The sequence below is a fragment of the Prionailurus viverrinus genome, chromosome D3, assembly GCF_022837055.1.
Source record: "Prionailurus viverrinus isolate Anna chromosome D3, UM_Priviv_1.0, whole genome shotgun sequence".
Taxonomy (NCBI): Eukaryota; Metazoa; Chordata; class Mammalia; order Carnivora; family Felidae; genus Prionailurus; species Prionailurus viverrinus.
In genome coordinates this window covers 44,853,507-44,872,082 of record NC_062572.1, presented here as the reverse complement: position 1 = coordinate 44,872,082, position 18,576 = coordinate 44,853,507, and the positions used below count along the sequence as shown (strand labels likewise).

Below are 18,576 nucleotides of genomic sequence, written 5' to 3'. Positions count from 1 at the left end.
TAAGCATACATGCAATATACTGGATGTATAATAACCAACTTTTAGCAACATGAATCCCTTCATTTCTCTAGCTTGGCTTCTTCTACTCTTCAGTTCTTTTAAGATTTCATAACTGACTGGCCACATTCACCTTTCTCTCTTCTCAATTCAGTAATTTTTAGGTCTCTCATCTAATCTGTAGATCATCTAACACATTGAAGGAGTTTTCTTCTGTTTCATCCAGATCACTTGTGCACAGTATTTGGCATGGAAAGAGGGATCTGCTCTACATTTTTTGGGAAAGGATTCAGACAAGAAGTGATGCTTGGGCTGAATCTTAAAGAAGGTACTCTCCAGGTATAAAATACAGGGAAGGAATCCAGGTAGAGTATGGGGGTGAGAAAGAGCATGGGAGAAAGTACAGGTGGCTTGGAAGGCTGTTTTGGTGCATGGGTGAGGGATGGTAGGGTTGCAGCTGGAGGGAAGGCTGGACATGTGGTTGGGAACCTGGGATCCTTTTGAAGATTTTAGGCTAGGGATATGGGGTAGGATAGAGTTGGATTTTAAATTAAGAATGAGGAACCTGATCAGATTTGCATTTTTGAAGGCAACTATGACAGCAGTGTGGGCTAGGGACAAGTCTTCCAATCATCCTGTTTCCTCAGTTTTGCATGAAGATTAGAGGAGATAATGTATGTGAAAATGCTAAACATTTAAACAATTATTCTTGTGTGACTTCTCTGAGTCATGAGTTAATATGCTTACTTTTTCAAGAAGAGACCAGCTTTGTCATCTGAGGCAAAAAACACATGCTTGGCATTGTTACCTGATTTATATAGCTCTCTACTTCCTTAAATATCTGGTTTTTAAAATGGGAGTGGCTATTACCATTTGTTGTCTACTTTAGCTTACATTTTAACTCCTACAAATTGGAAGGGTGAGAGGAGATTCATAATAGAAGGTAATAGAAAAGAAAGGGTTTTTTCCCCTCCTGGTTGTGCATTCATTCTTTTAAGAACCATTAGAAAGAAAAATGTGGGGTGCCTGGGTGGCTCAGTTGGTTAAGTGTCCAACTCTTGATTTCAGATCAGGTCATGATCTCTTGGTTCTTGAGTTAGAGCCCCGCATCAAGCTCTGTGCTGACAGTGTGGAATCTGCTTGGGATTCTCTCTCCTGCTGTCTCTGCTCTTCCCTGCTGCATGTGCATTTTCTCTCAAAATAAATACACTTAAAAAAAGAAAGAAAATCATTCTCCTTCTCCTAGTGTGTATCAGGTTACGTGCCTGAACAGACTTTATCATATCTCATTAAAATTCTCCTCCCAAAAGAGCATCAGTTGTGAGTAGGTGAACAGAAACCTGTTGTATGAAGAGCTAAATGTACAGAGAAGTACATAAGGTATCTTATAATGTGTGATATTCATCTGATTTTATTCAGTGTGTTATTAAGAAGGACCCCTGTTCCTCAAAAACAGAATTTTCAGAGCTCAAGTCAGAATCCTATCTCCTTAGTGATGGTGGGACCTAGGAAGTGGTGTCACCTCCTTGAGACCCTCCCCTTTTCTGTCAATGGGGAGGGTAGCAAGGCCTGCTCGATGGGGCTGTTAGGAGGATGACGTGAGATGGTCTGACTGAAGTACTTCCCATAGTACCTGACAAATGACACCACTGTAAGTTATGATTAGGGCTGGAGAGAACCATCTCAACTGAGAGAGCTAGCACTGTTCCCTTCTGATGATGGCATCACACATTTAAGTTGCTTCTGGGCATGAATATGAATTGACACTTAAACAGGAAGAGGATGAAAAAGCAGATTGGGTTTAATCTATAAAAGGTCTTGAGGGATTGGGTTTAATCTGTGGAAGGCCTTGACCTGAGAAAATACTGGAGTCCAGTGCTTGCCTTGTGTCACAGGGCCCAGATGACGGTGAGTGCTGGCAACCTGACCAGGCCACGTGAACAGGACAGCAGGGCATAAAGGTGCGAGGAGATGGTCGTTTTCAGCTACAGAGATGGCATGAATGGTGACCAGGGGTTAAGACAACATAGTCCACACGGCTGCAGGTGTGAAAGTCAAACTCTGTCTTTATTCTTTTACCATTTTATTTGGGATAGGTAGCAGCACTGCCTGGGGAGCTCCTTGGAAGGGGAGGAGAGGGAATCTGTTGGTTGGAAATCTTACCTTTGAGCATCAATTATATCTAATGCCTATTTTCAGCACATTTCATGTTAGACTTTTTGATGGCAAGTCAAGGTGTAGAAGGTAGATGGGCTCAGAGGAAAGGTTCTTTGCAACAGTTCAATGTAGTGGCCAAAAGTTTACTCTTGCATTTCATCATACGTGTACCTTGGAGTTATGTTTTTTGGAACCTGCCTTAAGAAAACACAAACTTTCCAGGTAGCATATAGCTGTCCCCATCTTGCTTGCATCTCTGCCTTGGTTGATGAGATGCCATACTTTGCTGACAGTCAATAGTGCCTCTGCTATTGGTCTGATATGAAGCACATTCATAACTCAGCCATAAAATAGGGCTTTCTAGATAGCCAGATTCTTTCCCAACAGATACCTCTCCACCACCCCTAACTCCACCAAAATGAAGTAGAAGCACATCCTGAGTTGACCACTTTCTCTGGGCCTGGCCAGGCACATAGTAAGAATGTTGGCTGGTGATGGGCTCAAAACACAGCCCACTTGACTGAGCCATGTATATGCTCAGGCTTGACCTACCCTGGCAAAATCTGCAAGGATATTTTTAGACATTTCAAGTGATTGACTCCTCTGAGGAAATGATACATTAAAAAAAATATATATATACACACATATTTAATTTTTTAAAACCACAACTGAAAAATTTCTTTGCCAATGGGTAGAATTAAGTCTGACAAGAAACCCTAAGAGTTTTTTTTATTAGTACCATTATTGTTTTCTTTGGCTCCATGTATTATATTGGTAAGATGACCAAAAAAAAAAAAAAAGAAGAAAAGGAAAAAATTGTAAAAAGGCAAATATTTTGTACAAAAATACAAAGTTTTAAAAGCTCTTTAAGTATATTTCATATCATTACTAAGAGTTGGCCTATATATCTGTGTGTCTGCATATTTTTCTTACATTTGGGATTTTAGAAATGTACGGTACGTTTACACAGTATAGTTCTCCCTAAAGCTCAACAACCAATGATAGTCTTTTTTCTGATTGGAGCAATCCATACTTTGGAAGATGTGATTTGCATAACTGTGCAGTTACTGGCTGAAAAAAATCTATGTGATTCAGTCCATTTGCATACTGAAAATCAATACATCATACTAGGGGGAACATTTTAGTTCTGAAATCCTTGAGTAAAGGAAGATGGTAAAGATAACTAGCTGTCAATTTTTTCAGTAATTTGTTTTCAGTGCTTTTTTTTCAATCTGGTGAGAAGATGATGCAATCAGAAAGAAGTATCCTTTGCCCTTGAGAACCATCTGAAAATCTGCTCTTGTTATTACATCACAGTCCATTATAATGCAGATGGTGGTACTACAAAAGAGGAAAAATAATGGGCGTTAGTTTTTCTTAAAGAATAACTATGTACAATTCAAAAAAAGGAGCACATATTTTTGTAGGAAAGATTCCAAAATACATCAATTATTTTTTTCAAGAAATGCCTGTAAGTTCATATCCAGATTAACTAAAAGGTAAATGTCTCCTTTAAGGAGTCCATTCTGGGCTCAACTTAAATCTCAAGTGGCCAAACAAGGCAAACAAATGACAAACCTGGGTCACTTCTCACCCTCTACTGTAATTCTTTTTTTTTTTAACTGAATATAACTGACATACAATATTAGTTTCGGGTGTGTAATATGATTTGATATTTGTATACATTGTGAAATGATCACCATAATAAGTCTAGTTAACATTTGTCATCACACACAGGAAAAAAAAATTACCTTTTCATTTATATCCAAATTAGTTAGCATATAGTGCCATAATGATTTCAGGAGTGGAATCTAGTGATTCATCCCAACGAGTGTTCTCCTTAAGGCCCCTTGCCCATTTAGCACATCCCCCCACCCACAACCCCTCCAGCAACCCTCAGTTTGTTCTCTGTATTTAAGAGTCTCTTGCGTTTTGTGCCCCTCCCTGTTTTTATATTATTTTTGCTTCTCTTCCCTTATGTTCATCTGTTTTGTATCTTAAATTCCATGTATGAGTGAAGTCATAAGTATCTTTCTCTAATTTCACTTCGCATAATATACTCTAGTTCCATTCATGTTGTTGCAAATGGCAAGATTTCATTCTTTTTGACTGCTAATACTCCATTTTGTAATATATATATACATATATACACACACACACATATATATATACATATATATATATACATACATACATACCACATCTTCTTTATCCATTCATCTGTTGATGGACATTTGGGTTCTTTCCATACTTTGGCTATTGTTGATAGTGCCGCTATAAACATTGGGGTGCATGTGTCCCTTTGAAACAGCATACCTGTATCCTTTGGATAAATACCTAGTAGTGCAATAGCTGTGTCATAGGGTAGTTCTATTTTTTTTTTAATCTAAAAAAATTTTTTTAATGTTTATTTTTGAGAGAGAGAGAGAGTGTGTGAGTGGGGGAGGAGCAGAGAGAGAGGGAAACACAGAATCTAAAGCAGGCTCCAGGCTCTGAGCTGTCAGCCCAGAGCTTGATGCAGGGCTCAAACTCACGAACCGTGAGATCATGACCAGAGCTGAAGTCGGACACTTACCGACTGAGCCACTCAGGTGGCCCAGGGTAGTTCTATTTTTCATTTGCTGAGGAACCTCCATACCATTTTTCAGAGTGGCTGCACCCCACCAGCAGTGCAAAAGAGATCCTCTTTCTTCACATCCTCACCAACATCTGTTGTTGCCTGAGTTGTTAATGTTAGCCATTCTGACAGGTGTGAGGTGGTATCTCAGTTTGTATTTCCCTGATGATGAGTGATGTGGAGCATTTTTTCATGTGTCGGTTGGCCATCTAGATGTCTTCTTTGGAGAAGACATATTCATGTCTTTCGCCCATTTCTTCACTGGATTATTTGTTTTTTGGGTGTTGAGTTTGATAAGTTCTTTATAGATTTTGGATCCTAACCCTTTATCTGATATGTCGTTTGCAAATATCTTCTCCCATTCTGTTAGTGGTTTTATCTTTTTGCTAATTAAACAGCTTTGCTGTGCAGAAGCTTTTTATCTTGATGAAGTCCCAATAGTTCATTTTTGCTTTTGTTTCCCTTGCCTCCGGAGACATGTTGAGTAAGAAGTTGCTGTGGCCAAGATCAAAGAGGTTTTGCCTGCTTTCTCCTCGAGGATTTTGATGGCTTCTTGTCTTACATTTAGGTCTTTCATCCATTTTGAGCTTATTTTTGTGTATCGTGTAAGAAAGTGGTCCAGGTTCATTCTTCTGCATGTCACTGCCCAGTTTTCCCAACACCATTTGCTGAAGAGATTGTCTTTATTCCATTGGATAGTCTTTCCTGCTTTGTCAAAGATTAGTTGGCTATATGTTTGTGGGTCCATTTCTGGGTTCTCTATTCTGTTCCATTGATCTGTGTGTCTGTTTTTGTGCCAGTACCATACTGTCTTGGTGATTACAGCTTTGTAAAACATCTTAAAGTCTGGAATTGTGATGCCTCCAGCCTTTGTTTTCTTTTGCAGGATTTCTTTGGCTATTTGGGGTCTTTTCTGGTTCCATACAAATTTTAGGTTTTTTTTTTTTTTTTTTTTTTTAAGCTCTGTGAAGAATGCTGGTGTTATTTTGATAGGGATTGCATTGAATATGTACATTGCTTTGGGTAGTATCGACATTTAACAATATTTGTTCTTCCAGTCCATGAGCATGGACAATTTTTGCATTTTTTTGTCTTCTTCAATTTCTTTCATGAGCTTTCTATAGTTTTCAATGTATAGATTTTCACCACTTTGGTTAGGTTTATTCCTAGGTATATTTTGGTTTCTGGTGGGAAAAAATTTTTTTATGATGGCTTTTTAATTTTTTTTATGTTTGTTTATTTATTTATTTTGAGAGAGAGACAAGCCGGGGGGGATGGGGGGGAGAAAGAGGGAAAGAGAGAATCCCAAGCAGTCTTTGCACTGTCAGTGCAGAGCCCAATATGGGGCTCAAACTCCTGTATCGTGAGATCATGACCTGTGCCAAAATCAGGAGTCCAATGCTTAACCAACCGAGCTACTCAAGTGCCCCTAAGTTTTTATTTTAATTCCAGTTAACATATAGTATTACATTAGTTGCAGGTGTATAGTATAGTGATTCAACAATTCTGTACATCACCCAGGGCCCATTATGAGAAGTCCACTCTTTAATCCCCATCACCTATTTCACGCTCCCACCACCAACTTCCCCTCTGGTAACCATCAGTTCTCTATAGTTCAGAATCTGTTTCTTGCTTTCTCTCTCTCTCTCTTTCCCTTTGTTCATTTGTTTCTTAAATTTCACATATGAGTTCAATCATATGGTATTCTTCTCTGACTTATTTCTCTGAGCATTATATCCTCTAGCTCCAGCCATATCATTGCAAATGGCAATATTTCAGTGTTTTTAATGGCTGAATAATATGCCTTTGTATTTATATATATACTGCACATTTATCCATTCATTAATCAATGGACACTTGGGCTGCTGTTGTAAATAATGCTGCAATAAACATAGAGGTGCATATGTATTTCTGAGGTAGTGTTTTCATTTTTTTCAGATAAGTGGCCAGAAGTGGAATTATTGGATAATATGGTAATTGTATTTTTAATTTTTTAGGAACCTCTATGCTGTTTCCCATAGCGGCTGGTATATTCCTACCAACAGTGTACATGGATTTCCTGTTTTCCACATCCTTGCCAGCACTTGTTTATTTCTTTCTGAGCACAGCCATTCTAACAGGTGTGAAGTGATAGCTCATTGTGGTTTTGATTTGCATTTCCCTGATGATTGTGATGTTGAGCACCTTTTCATGTACCTGTTGGCCATTTGTATATATTCTTTGGAAAAATATCTTATTCAGGTCCTTTGACCACTTTTAAATTGGGTTATTTGGCTTTTTGTTAATGAGTTGTTTGAATTCCCTTATGTATATTGGGTATTGACAACTTGTCAGATATATGATTTGAAAATATCTTCTACCATTCCACAGGTGGCCTTTTTTTTTTATCCTCATGGTTTTTATTCAAATCTTTTTTTTTTTTTTTTTTAATTTTTTTTCAACGTTTTTTATTTATTTTTGGGACAGAGAGAAACAGAGCATGAACGGGGGAGGGGCAGAGAGAGAGGGAGACACAGCATCGGAAACAGGCTCCGGACTCCGAGCCATCAGCCCAGAGCCCGACGCGGGACTCGAACTCACGGACCGCGAGATCGTGACCTGGCTGAAGTCGGCGCTTAACCGACTGCGCCACCCAGGCGCCCCTATTCAAATCTTTTTAAAAAATTTATTTTTATCCCCGTATAGTTAACATACAATGTTATATTAGTTTCAGGTGTACAATATAGTGATTCAATAATGCTATACATTGCCCAGGGCTCATCATGATAAATATACTCTGTAATCCCCATCTTCTATTTACCCATCCCCCAACCCATCTCCCTTGTGGTAACCATCAGTTTGTTCTCTATAATTAAAGAGTCTGTTCCTTGGTTTGTCTCTCTCTTTTCCCTTTGTTCATTTGTTTTGTTTCTTAAATTCCACATGAGTATAATCATATGGTATTTGTCTTCACTTACTTCACTAAGCATTACATTTTCTTGCTCCATGCATGTTACTGCAAATGGCAAGGCTTCATTCTTTTTTTTTTATGGCTGAATCGTAAATATACACCACATCTTTTTTATCCATTCATCTATCAATGGATGCTTGGGCTGCCTTTTCATTTTTTTGATGGTTTTCTTTGCTGTGCAGAAGCTATTTAGTTTGCTGTAGTCCCATTTGTTTATTTTTGCCTCTGTTGCCTTTGCTTTTGGTGTTAGATTCAAAAAAGTCATTACCAAGACTGATGCCAAGGAGATTACTATGTTTTCTTCTAGGGGTTTTATGGTTTCAGGTCTTAAATTCTTAATCCATTTTGAGTTAACTTTTGTGTATTGTGTACATTTCATTCTTTTGCACATGGCTGACCAGTCTGCTTAACACTATTAAAGAGACTGTCCTTTTGCTGTTGTATATTGTTGGCTTTTTTGTCAGTTAATTAATGATATATGTATAGGTTTATCTGTGGGCTATTCTGTTACATTGATCTATGTGTCTGTTCTTATGCCAATACCATACTCCTTACTATTAATTCAATCTTACTACTAATCTGTCAGTTCACATATTCTGTTTTCTTTGTTATTCAGTCTTGGTAGGTTTATGCTTCTAAGAATTTATCCATTTTTTTCTAGGTTGTCAAATTTGTTGTAATTGTTCATAATAGTCTCTTATGATCCTTGTATTTCTGTGGTATCAGTTGTAATATCTCTAATTTCTGATTTTCCTTAAGTGAGTCCACTCTCTTTTTTTCTTGAAACTAAAGTTTTGTTGATTTTATCTTTTAATGAACTCTCATTTTCACTGAGCTTTTATATTGTCTTCTTAGTCTGTATTTTATTCCTTTCTGTTTTGCTTTTTATTTCCTACCTTCTACTAACTTTGGACTTCATTTTCTAGTTCCTTGAGGTGTAAGCTATGTTATCTGACTTTTTCTTGTTTATGGAGGTGGGCATTTATTGCTATGAACTTTTCCCTTACAACTCCTTTTGTTGCATCCTATAACTTTTGGTATGTTCTATTTCCATTTTCATTTGTCTCAAAGAATTTTTTGATCTTTCTTTTGATTTCTTCTTTGAGTAATTGGTAGTTTAGTAGCATGTTGTTTAATCTTCACATATTGGTGAATATCCCAGTTTTCTTCTTACAACTGATTTCTAGTTTCATACCTTTATGGTCAGAAAAGATGTCTCGTAGGATTGCAATCTCCTTAAATTTATTGAAATTTACTGTTTTGTGGCCTAATATGTGATCTATTCTGAAGAATGCTGCATGTTCAGTTGAGAAAAATATGTGTTCTGTTGCTTTAGGATGGAGTGTTCTGTATATGTTGGTTAAGTCCTTCTGATCTTAAGGCTGATGATTCCTCATTGATTTTATTGTCTGGCTGATCCATCTATTTATGTAAGTGGGGTATTAAAGTCCCCTTCTATTATTGTATTGCTGCCTATTTCTCCCTTTAGGTCTGTTAATATATGTTTCATATATTTAGGGGCTTCTATATTGGGTCTGTAAATATTTACAAATGTTATATCCATTTGTTGGATTGACCCCTTTGTTATTACCTAATGCCCTTCTTTGTCTCTTGTACAGTCTCTGTTTAAAGTCTGTTTGGTCTGATATAAATACCGCAACCCCATCTTTTGGCTTGTTTTCATGGTGTATCGTTTTCCATCCCTTCACTTTCAGTCTGTGTGTATCTTTATGTCTGAAGTGAGTCTCTTTATGGCAGCATATACATGGGTCTTGTTTTCTTATCCATTCAGCCACTTTGTGTCTTTTCATTGGAGAATTTAATCCATTTAAAGCAATTGTTGATAGGTGTGTACTTACTGCCATTTAAAAAGTTGCTTTTTAAAGGGAATTAAAAGCAAAAATGAACTACTGGGACCTTATGAAGATAAAAAGCTTCTGCACAGCAAAGTAAACAACCAACAAAACTAAAAGGCAACCAACGGAATGGGAAAAGATATGTGCAAATGACATATCGGACAAAGGGCTAGTATCCAAAACCTATAAAGAGCTCACCAAACTCCACACACGAAAAACAAATAACCCAGTGAAGAAATGGGCAGAAAACATGAATAGACACTTCTCTAAAGAAGACATCCAGATGGCCAACAGGCACATGAAAAGATGCCTAACGTCCCTCCTCATCAGGGAAATACAAATCAAAACCACACTCAGATATCACCTCATGCCATTCAGAGTGGCCAAAATGAACAAATCAGGAGACTACAGATGCTGGCGAGGATGTGGAGAAACGGGAACCCTCTTGCACTGTTGGTGGGAATGCAAACTGGTGCAGCCACTCTGGAAAACAGTGTGGAGGTTCCTCAAAAAATTAAAAATAGACCTACCCTATGACCCAGCAATAGCACTGCGAGGAATTTACCCAAGGAATACAGGAGTACTGATGCATAGGGGCACTTGTACCCCAATGTTTATAGCAGCACTCTCAACAATAGCCAAATTATGGAAAGAGCCGAAATGTCCATCAACTGATGAATGGGTAAAGAAATTGTGGTTTATATACACAATGGAGTACTACGTGGCAATGAAAAAGAATGAAATATGGCCCTTTGTAGCAACGTGGACGGAACTGGAGAGTGTTATGCTAAGTGAAATAAGTCATACAGAGAAAGACAGATACCATATGTTTTCACTCTTATGTGGATCCTGAGAAACTTAACAGAAACCCATGGGGGAGGGGAAGGAAAAAAAAAAAAGAGGTTACAGTGGAAGAGAGCCAAAGCATAAGAGACTCTTAAAAACTGAGAACAAACTGAGGGTTGATGGGGGATGGGGGGGGGGGAGGGTGGGGGATGGGCATTGAGGAGGGCACCTTTTGGGATGAGCACTGGGTGTTGTATGGAAACCAATTTGACAATAAACTTCATATATTGAAAAAAAATAAAATAAAAAATAAAAAGTTGCTTTTTAGTTGTTTTATAGTTCCTTTCTAGTCCTTCTCTTCCTTTGTGATTTTATGACCTCCCCTACTGGTGTGCTTAGATTCTTTATCTATCAACTATAGGTTTTTGCTTTGTGGTTACCATGAGGCTTATATACAACTACTTATAGCAGTCTATTTTAACTTGGTAACAAGTTTGCTTTCTAAAGCTCTACAGTTTTATTCCCACTTCCCACATTTTATTTTTTTGAGGTCACATTTCATATATTTTTATCTTGTGTATCCTTAATTATTGTATAGTTATTTTTATTACTTTTGTCTTTGAAATGACTAATCCACCACCTTTACTATTTACCTTTACCATTAAGGTTTATACTTTTGTGTGTTTTCTTGTTCCTAATTAGCACCCCTTTTTCAGCTTCAAGAAGTCCCTTTGACATTTCTTGTAAGGCTGGTTTAGTGGTGATGAACTCTGTTAGCTTTTGATTATCTGAGAAACTCTATCTCTCCTTTAATTCTGAATAACTTTGCCAGATAGCGTATTCTTGGTTGGAAGTTCTGTTCTTTGAGCATTTAAAAAAATATTCTTTGAATATATAATGCCACTCCCTTCTGTCTTGCAAAGTTTATGCTGAAAAATCTGATGGTCCTATGGGGGTTCCCTTGTACATAACAAGTTTTTCTCTTGTTTCTTTTAAAATTGTCTCCTTGTCTTTAACTTTTGACATTTCAATTGTAATATGTCTTGGTGTTGGTCTCTTTGGGTTCATCTTCTTTGGAACTCTCGAGGCATCCTGAATCTGAATGTCTATCTCCTTCCGTAGGTTAGGGAAGTTTTCTGCCCACCCCCTTTTCTCCTTCTACAACCCTTATAATGTGATGTTAGTATACTTGATGTTGTCCTATAAATCCCTTAAGGTATCTTCACTTTTTTCCATTCTCTTTTTTTGTTACTCTACTTTGGTGAGTTCCACTGTCCTGTGAATTCACTGATCCTTTCTTCTGCTTCATCTATTCTGCTGTTCAACCCCTCTAAGATATTTTTTCAGTTCTGTTGTTACATTCATCAGCTCTGTGACTTCTGTTTGGTATTTTCTATCTCTCTGGAAGTTCTCATCATGTTCATCCATTCTCCCAGGTTCAGTGAGCATCTTTTAAAATAATTATCACTGAGGTATAATTGACATACATAAGGTTATATTAGTTTCAGGTATACAATATATTGATTTGGCAATTCTATACATTATTTAATGTTCTCTATGATAAGTATAATCATCTGTTACCATATGATGTTCTGACAATGTTACTGGCTATATTCCCTATGCTGTACTTTTCATTTTGGTGACTTATTTACATTATAATTGTAAGTTTGTATCTCTTAATCTTCTTTATCTATTTTGCCCATCCCTCCAAACCACCAATTTGTTTTCTGTAATTAAGAGTGTTTTTCTTTGTTCATTTGCTTCGTCTTTTAGATTCCATATAAATGAAATCATATGGTATTGGTCCTTCTCTGAATTATTTCACTTAACGTAATGCCCTCTAAGTCCATCCATGTTGTTGCAAACAGCAAGATTTCATTCATTTTTTATGGCTGAGTAGTATTCCTCTGTGTGCATGTGTCTCTCTCTCTCTATATATATGCATGCACACACACACATCTTTATCCGTTTATCAATGGACATGGAGTTGCTTCCATATTTTATCTATTATAAACTATGCTGCAGTAAACATATAGAGAGTGCATATATTTTTTCAAGTCATTGCTTTCTTTTTCTTTGGGTAAATAGTAGTGGAATTGCTGGATCATATGGTAATTCTATTTATCATTTCTTGAGGAATCTCCACACTGCTTTCCACAGTGGTTGCACCAATTTACATTCCCAACACTGTGCACAAGTGTTCCCTTCTCTCCACATTCTCACCAACACTTGTTATTTCTTATCTTTTTAATGTTTATTTTTGAGAGAGAATGAGAGCAGGGAGGGGCAGAGAGACAGAGGGGGTTTGAGGATCTGAAGTGGGCTCTGTGCTGACAGTGGATGCTTAACCAACTGAGCCACCCAGGTGCCCCTATTTCTTGTCTTTTTGATACTAGCCTGGCTATTCTGACTGGGGTGACGTGACATCTCCTGATGGTTTTGATTTGCATTTCCCTGATGATCAGTGATGTTGAACATCTTTTCATGTGTCTGCTGGCCATGTGCATGTCTTCTTTGGCAAAATGTCTATTCAGGTCCTCTATCCATTTCTTAGTCAAAAAAATTTTTTTTTTGGTGCTGAGTTGTATAAGTTCTTTATAGTTTTTGTATATTAACCCCTTAGATATATTATTTGCAAATATTTTCTCTCATTTACTAGGCTTTTAGTTTTACTGATGGTTTCCTTTTCTGGCTCTTTAAAGGTGGGGATTCAGTTTCCTATTGCCCTCCAGCTTCCTGGGGTTTTAGCCCCACTGATGTGATGTCCCTCCCATTTTCAGTTAGTCATAGTCGGGGTTTGGTTTCCAACTACATCTCTGTCCTTCCTACCTTTTATGATGTGGCCTCCTATTATTAGTTATGAAAAGTCTGTTTTGCCACTTTTCAGGTTGTTTTCAGAGTTAAGTCACATGGTGGTAGCTGCTATCTTGGTGTGTCCTTGCAACAAGGTGAACTCAGGATCCTCCTACTCTGCCATCTTCCCTGGTGTTCCAGTTAGCATCTTTATTACCATTACTATGAGCACTTTATCAGGTGTATTACTTATCTTCATTTTATGAAGGTTTTCTTTCCCCTGAAGTTTCATCTTGTTCTTTTGTTAGGAATATTTTCCTCTGTTTCTTCATTTTGGTTGACTCTCTCTGTTGGTTTCTATGTGTTAGAGGAAACAACCACCTCTCCCAGTCTTTTTTTTTTTTTAATTTAAAAAATTTTTTTAAATTTAAATCCAAGTTAGTTCACATATAGTGTAATCATGATTTCAGGAACAGAATTTAGTGATTCATCATGAGCACACAGTGCTCATCCCAATAAGTGCCCTCCTTAATGTCCATCACCCATTTAGCTCATCCCCCCACCGAACTCCTCTCCAGCAACCCTGTTTGTTCTCTGTATTAAAGAGTCTCTCACAGTTTGTCTCCCTCTCTGTTTTTATCTTGTTTTTGCCTCCCTTCCCCTATATTCATCTGCTTTCTTAAATTCCACATATGAGTGAAATCATATGATATTTGCTTTCTCTGACTTATTTCGCTTAGCATAGTACACTCTAGTTCCATCTACATTGTTGCAAATGGTACGATTTCACTTTTTTTGATCACCGAGTAATGTTACATTGTGTGTGTGTGTGTGTGTGTGTGTGTGTGTGTATGTATGTATATATATGTAGCACATCTTTATCCATTCATCAGTTGATGGACATTTGGGTTCTTTCCATACTTTGGCTATTGGTGATAGTGCTACTAGAAACCTTGGGGTGCATGTGCCCCTTCGAATCAGCGTTTTTGTATCCTTTGGATAAATATCTAGTAGTGCAATGGTTGGGTCATAGGGTAGTTATGTTTTTAATTTTTTGAGGAACATCCCTACTGTTTTCCAGAGTGACTGCACCAGTTTGTATCCCACCAGCAGTTCAAAAAGAAAAAGAAAATTTCCTTTTCTCTGCATCCTTGCCAACATCTGTTGTTTCCTGAGTTGTTAATTTTAGCTATTCTGACAGGTGTGAGGTGTTGTCTCATTGTGGTTTTGATTCCTATTTCCCTAAGAATGAGTGATGTGGAGCATCTTTTCATGTATCTGTTGGCCATCTGGATGTCTTCTTTGGAGAAGTGTCTATTCATGTCTTTTGCCCATTTCTTCACTGGATTATTTGTTTTTGGGTGTTGAGTTTGATAAGTTCTTTATAGATTTTGGATACTAACCCTTTATCTGATACGTCGTTTGCAAATATCTTCTCCATTCCATCGGTTGCCTCTTCGTTTTGCTGACTGTTTCCTTTGCTGTGCAGAAGCTTTTTATCTTGATGAGGTCCCAATAGTTCATTTTTGCTTTTGTTTCTCTTGCCTCCAGAAACATGTCTCGTAAGAAGTTGCTGCACCCAAGGTCAGAGGTTGTTGCCTGTTTTCTCCTCTAGGATTTTGTTGGCTTCCTGTCTTACATTTAGGTCTTTCACCAATTTTGAGTTTATTTTTGTGTATGGTGTAAGAAAGTGGTCCAGGTTCATTCTTCTACGTGTCACTGTCCAGTTTTCCCAACACCATTTGCTGAAAAGACTGTCTTGATTCCATTGGATATTCTTTCCTGCTTTGTCAAAGAATTGTTGGCCATATGTTTGTGGGTTCATTTCTGGGTTCTACTCTGTCCTATTGATCTATGTGTCTGTTTTTGTGCCAGTACCATACTGTCTTGGTGATTACAGCTTTGTAATACAGCTTTAAGTATGGAATTGTGATCCCTCCAGCTTTTTCTTTTTCAACATTTTTTCTGGTTCCGTACAAATTTTAGGATTGTTGTTTCTAGCTCTGTGAAAAATGCTGGTGTTATTTTGATAGGGATTGCTTTGAATGCGTAGATTGTTTTGGGTAGTATCAACTTTTAACAATAGTTGTTCTTCCAATCCATGAGCATGGAATGTTTTTCCATTTCTTTTTGTCTTCTTTAATTTCTTTCATAAGCTTTCTACCTTGTGTAGGCAGACACACATTGGAAGTCAGACATTCAGGCAACAGTGTTTAAAATATGCAAATATATACAGTCCTGTGGGACCATGAGTATAAGGTCTGCTGGCCACCAGAGCCAGGTGATCTGGAGGTGTACCCTCAGTGGCAGTTGCAAAAACCAAGGCTCTACGTGAGTATACAAGCTCCTTTCTGGGAGATACCAGTGGGCTTTCATGAGGCACAGGGAGAGTACAAAGTATCCCCCAGCCTCTGTTCCCTAGGAGCACCTCAGATGTGTGCCAAACCTGATAGGTTCCCTAGCCCACCACACATGTGTAAGAGCTGTCCTGGGTACCTAGCCCACCAGGAGATTCTGGTGCTCTGGAGCACAGCAGAGAGGATGGAGATAGTGACTGCCCTCTGAGGAGAGGTCTCTGGAAATGCTTACAATCAGTCCTTAGATACGTGCTTAATTATAAGCCTGTGCCTCCAGCTGCAGCCATGATGATAAGCTAACAGGCATCTTTCACAGATAGACTGAGCTTCTGGGACTGTTACCTGTTGCTGTGCCCTGGGGGTGGCCGCTGTTTAACAACTCTTTCTCTGTCGGTATAGTCCTGTGGGACCCATGTCCACTGATACCAAGTCATGTAGAACTGTTCCCTGGTGGCAGCTGCAAAAATTAGGGCACCAGACAAGGGTCTAAGCTCCTCTTTGGGAGACACCGATGAATCTAAGTGACTCTGAGGGAGAGGGCAAAGACTGAATCCACCAGCCTCTGTTCCTGAAGAACATATGTATAGGCTCCTAGATGTGTGCCAAACCAGAGGCCTGTTCCTTAGGCTCCTGGACAAGCAAATAGGCTTCTTTCACGGAATGACTGAGGGTGTCTTGCAGCCTGCTGTCTGTGCAGTGTCCTGGGGCAGTAGTCTGTCAAGAATGGTCTGATTGCTACAGTCCCATAGAACCCAGGAACCCAAGTCTCCCCGGCCTCCAGAGCTGGGTGATCAAGGGCAGTGTCACGGGCAAAAACCAAGGCACCAGACATTTATCTAGGAGATACTGGTGCCGTGGAGCAAGGCCAAGGGAGAGAGTAAGGATGGTGCCTGTCAGGTCTCAGACAGTATTCCACCAGGCTCCTAGATACGTATGTTAAGTTAGATGCCTGCCCCCAGGCCTATGCTTTAATATAAGCAAATGAGCTTCTTTCATGTAAATTCTGGGTGCAGTTGACTGCCTGTGAGTTGGGCCGTGGGGTGGGTGAGTCCAAGTGTGCAGGCCCTTTAAGACCCCATTTCTCAGTTTGCTATAGCCTTGTGGGTCTCATGGATACAAGCCCCTTTGGTTTTCAAAGCTTGAGGTTTTGGGGGCTTGTCTCTCAGGTGCAAGTCTTAAAACTTGGGGTACCAGATGTAGGGTTCTCCTCCGGAAGAAGCTCTGGGTTTTGAGCTCCCCTCTGACTGAGGTGTCACTGTGCAGGAGGGTGAGATTTATGGCAAGATTGTGTCCCCGCCTCTCCTACCCGCTTCGATGTGGTTTTTGTTCTTGTTTGCCTCATGTGTAGCAGTTGCTCGGCCAGGCTTTAAGTTTTTTTCGGAGGCAGTTATTCCATATGTAGCTGTAGACTTGGTGTGTTTGTGGGACATGCCATCATGAATTGCAAGGGGTCATTTCTTGTTTAGATATTTGTAGTTGTCCCCTGTAACTGACCAGGCTAGGAGTTCTTTGTGAGTCTCAAGACCTGTGGCACTGGAGACTAGTGCCTGGTATTCAATAAATGTTGAATGGATGTATGGATAACTTGTGTCCTGGTTACTGTCAATAATGGTTTGAGCAAATGTATTTAAGGTTTTTGTTTACCACCACCGTTTTTATAAAGGCTTTATGAGATGTAATTCACGTATAAACTTTACCCATCTAAAGTATACAATTCAGTGGCTTTTAGTATATTCAAAGATGTGTAAAATTTAGAAATATCTAATTTTAGAACATACCATCACCCCCAAAAGAAATCCATACTCATGAGGATTCACTCCTCATTCCCTCCTTCCCCCACCATAAATGTTTAAATCTAGGTCTGATGAAGAAAACTAAGACACCCATTCTGAAAAGGGTCATGTATTAAATGAAACTTTAGATAGGTATCTTTTGTAATTAAAAAAAAAAAAAACAACGTATACACAAAAGGCTCTTAGTCTATACCCCCGAAAAGCTTCTAAGCTGATCTCCCTCTATTATCAGGCATAGCATCTGGCTCATAGTAGATGCTCAGTAAATACGCATGGAATTGAATGCTTAGTCACCTAAATTGTCCACATATGAAACTATAAAACCGATGATAACACTGGTACCATATTTATTAACTGACAATATTATGAGATAGTGACCTAGAACAGTTAATCTGATATTTACTTCCTAGAAGTTAGGCACATTTATTAACTTGTTTAAACTCTCATGAAAACCCCACGAAGAGGATACTATTATTATTTCCCTAAGGTTAACAAGCTGCCCCACCAGTAAGAGGCAGAACCACAGGCTGTAGAACCTGACTGCAGAGTCCGCATTCAGAGCCCTTCTACTCCTCACATCTCACCCTTTGACAGAATATAAGCTGTGCAGCTCGCTCTTCAGTCCCCTCTCCTGCTTACCTGTCTCTCTGTCTTTTTCGCAAATGAAGTTATTGATGTCTTCACACTGGAAGTCATTCCACTGCCCAGCATAAATCAGCCCAGCACAGTCTTCTCCTGGCCCATGGCCATGACCCCAGTTATCTGGCTGTCCAGCTTTCCAATTTCTTTTAACAAAACAGAAATGGAGTGTTATTTGCAAGTCATGCAGAAGTTTTTTTTACCCAAGAGCAGCATATAAATATAAAAAACGTAACTGAAGCCATGTCATTTGTCCTGGAATAAAAATACACTGTTTAAAAAGCTGTGCCTGCTCTTAGAATAAAAAGCAGCTGTTTTGCAGAGTGGTGTGTGATGTAGCATCTCCCTGTGGGCTTGTTATCTTTGAATGAAATCAACTCATTGAGCTGCTTCATCACAATGCTGAGGGAGTAAATCCTTCGGCAACATAGTTAGATGAGTAACTTTCCAGTGTGTACTGGAATGCTGACTTTTGGGTGTGTGTGAATATGTCTGTGTGTGAATATATATGCACGCTGAGGACATGATACACACATACACAGTCTCTCTCACTCTTATGGGAGCCCAGAGGGATCCTTGTGCATCTTGATTCCTTGCCTCTGACAAGTCAAAGCATCACACAGAGAAAGTG

At 38.8% G+C, this 18,576-nt stretch overlaps 1 protein-coding gene and 1 long non-coding RNA gene across 3 annotated transcripts in view; one reads left to right on the top strand and one right to left on the bottom strand.

The window, feature by feature from the left end:
* Positions 1–2,045: 2,045 nt before the first annotated feature.
* The window catches only part of COLEC12 (collectin subfamily member 12), a 196,195-nt gene continuing 179,664 nt past the window's right edge, over positions 2,046–18,576 (bottom strand). For both annotated transcript variants that reach the window (XM_047828769.1, XM_047828770.1), the window contains 2 exons: positions 17,946–18,091; positions 2,046–3,495 (listed from right to left, as the gene is read on the bottom strand). In XM_047828769.1, coding sequence (XP_047684725.1) covers positions 3,476–3,495; positions 17,946–18,091 — 166 coding nt within the window. In that variant the 3' untranslated portion in view covers positions 2,046–3,475. The remainder of the gene's footprint in view (positions 3,496–17,945; positions 18,092–18,576) is intronic.
* Positions 5,085–14,801, top strand: LOC125149635 (uncharacterized). The gene is made up of 2 exons (XR_007145989.1): positions 5,085–5,286; positions 14,748–14,801. It is a non-coding gene; the product is annotated as an uncharacterized LOC125149635 (long non-coding RNA).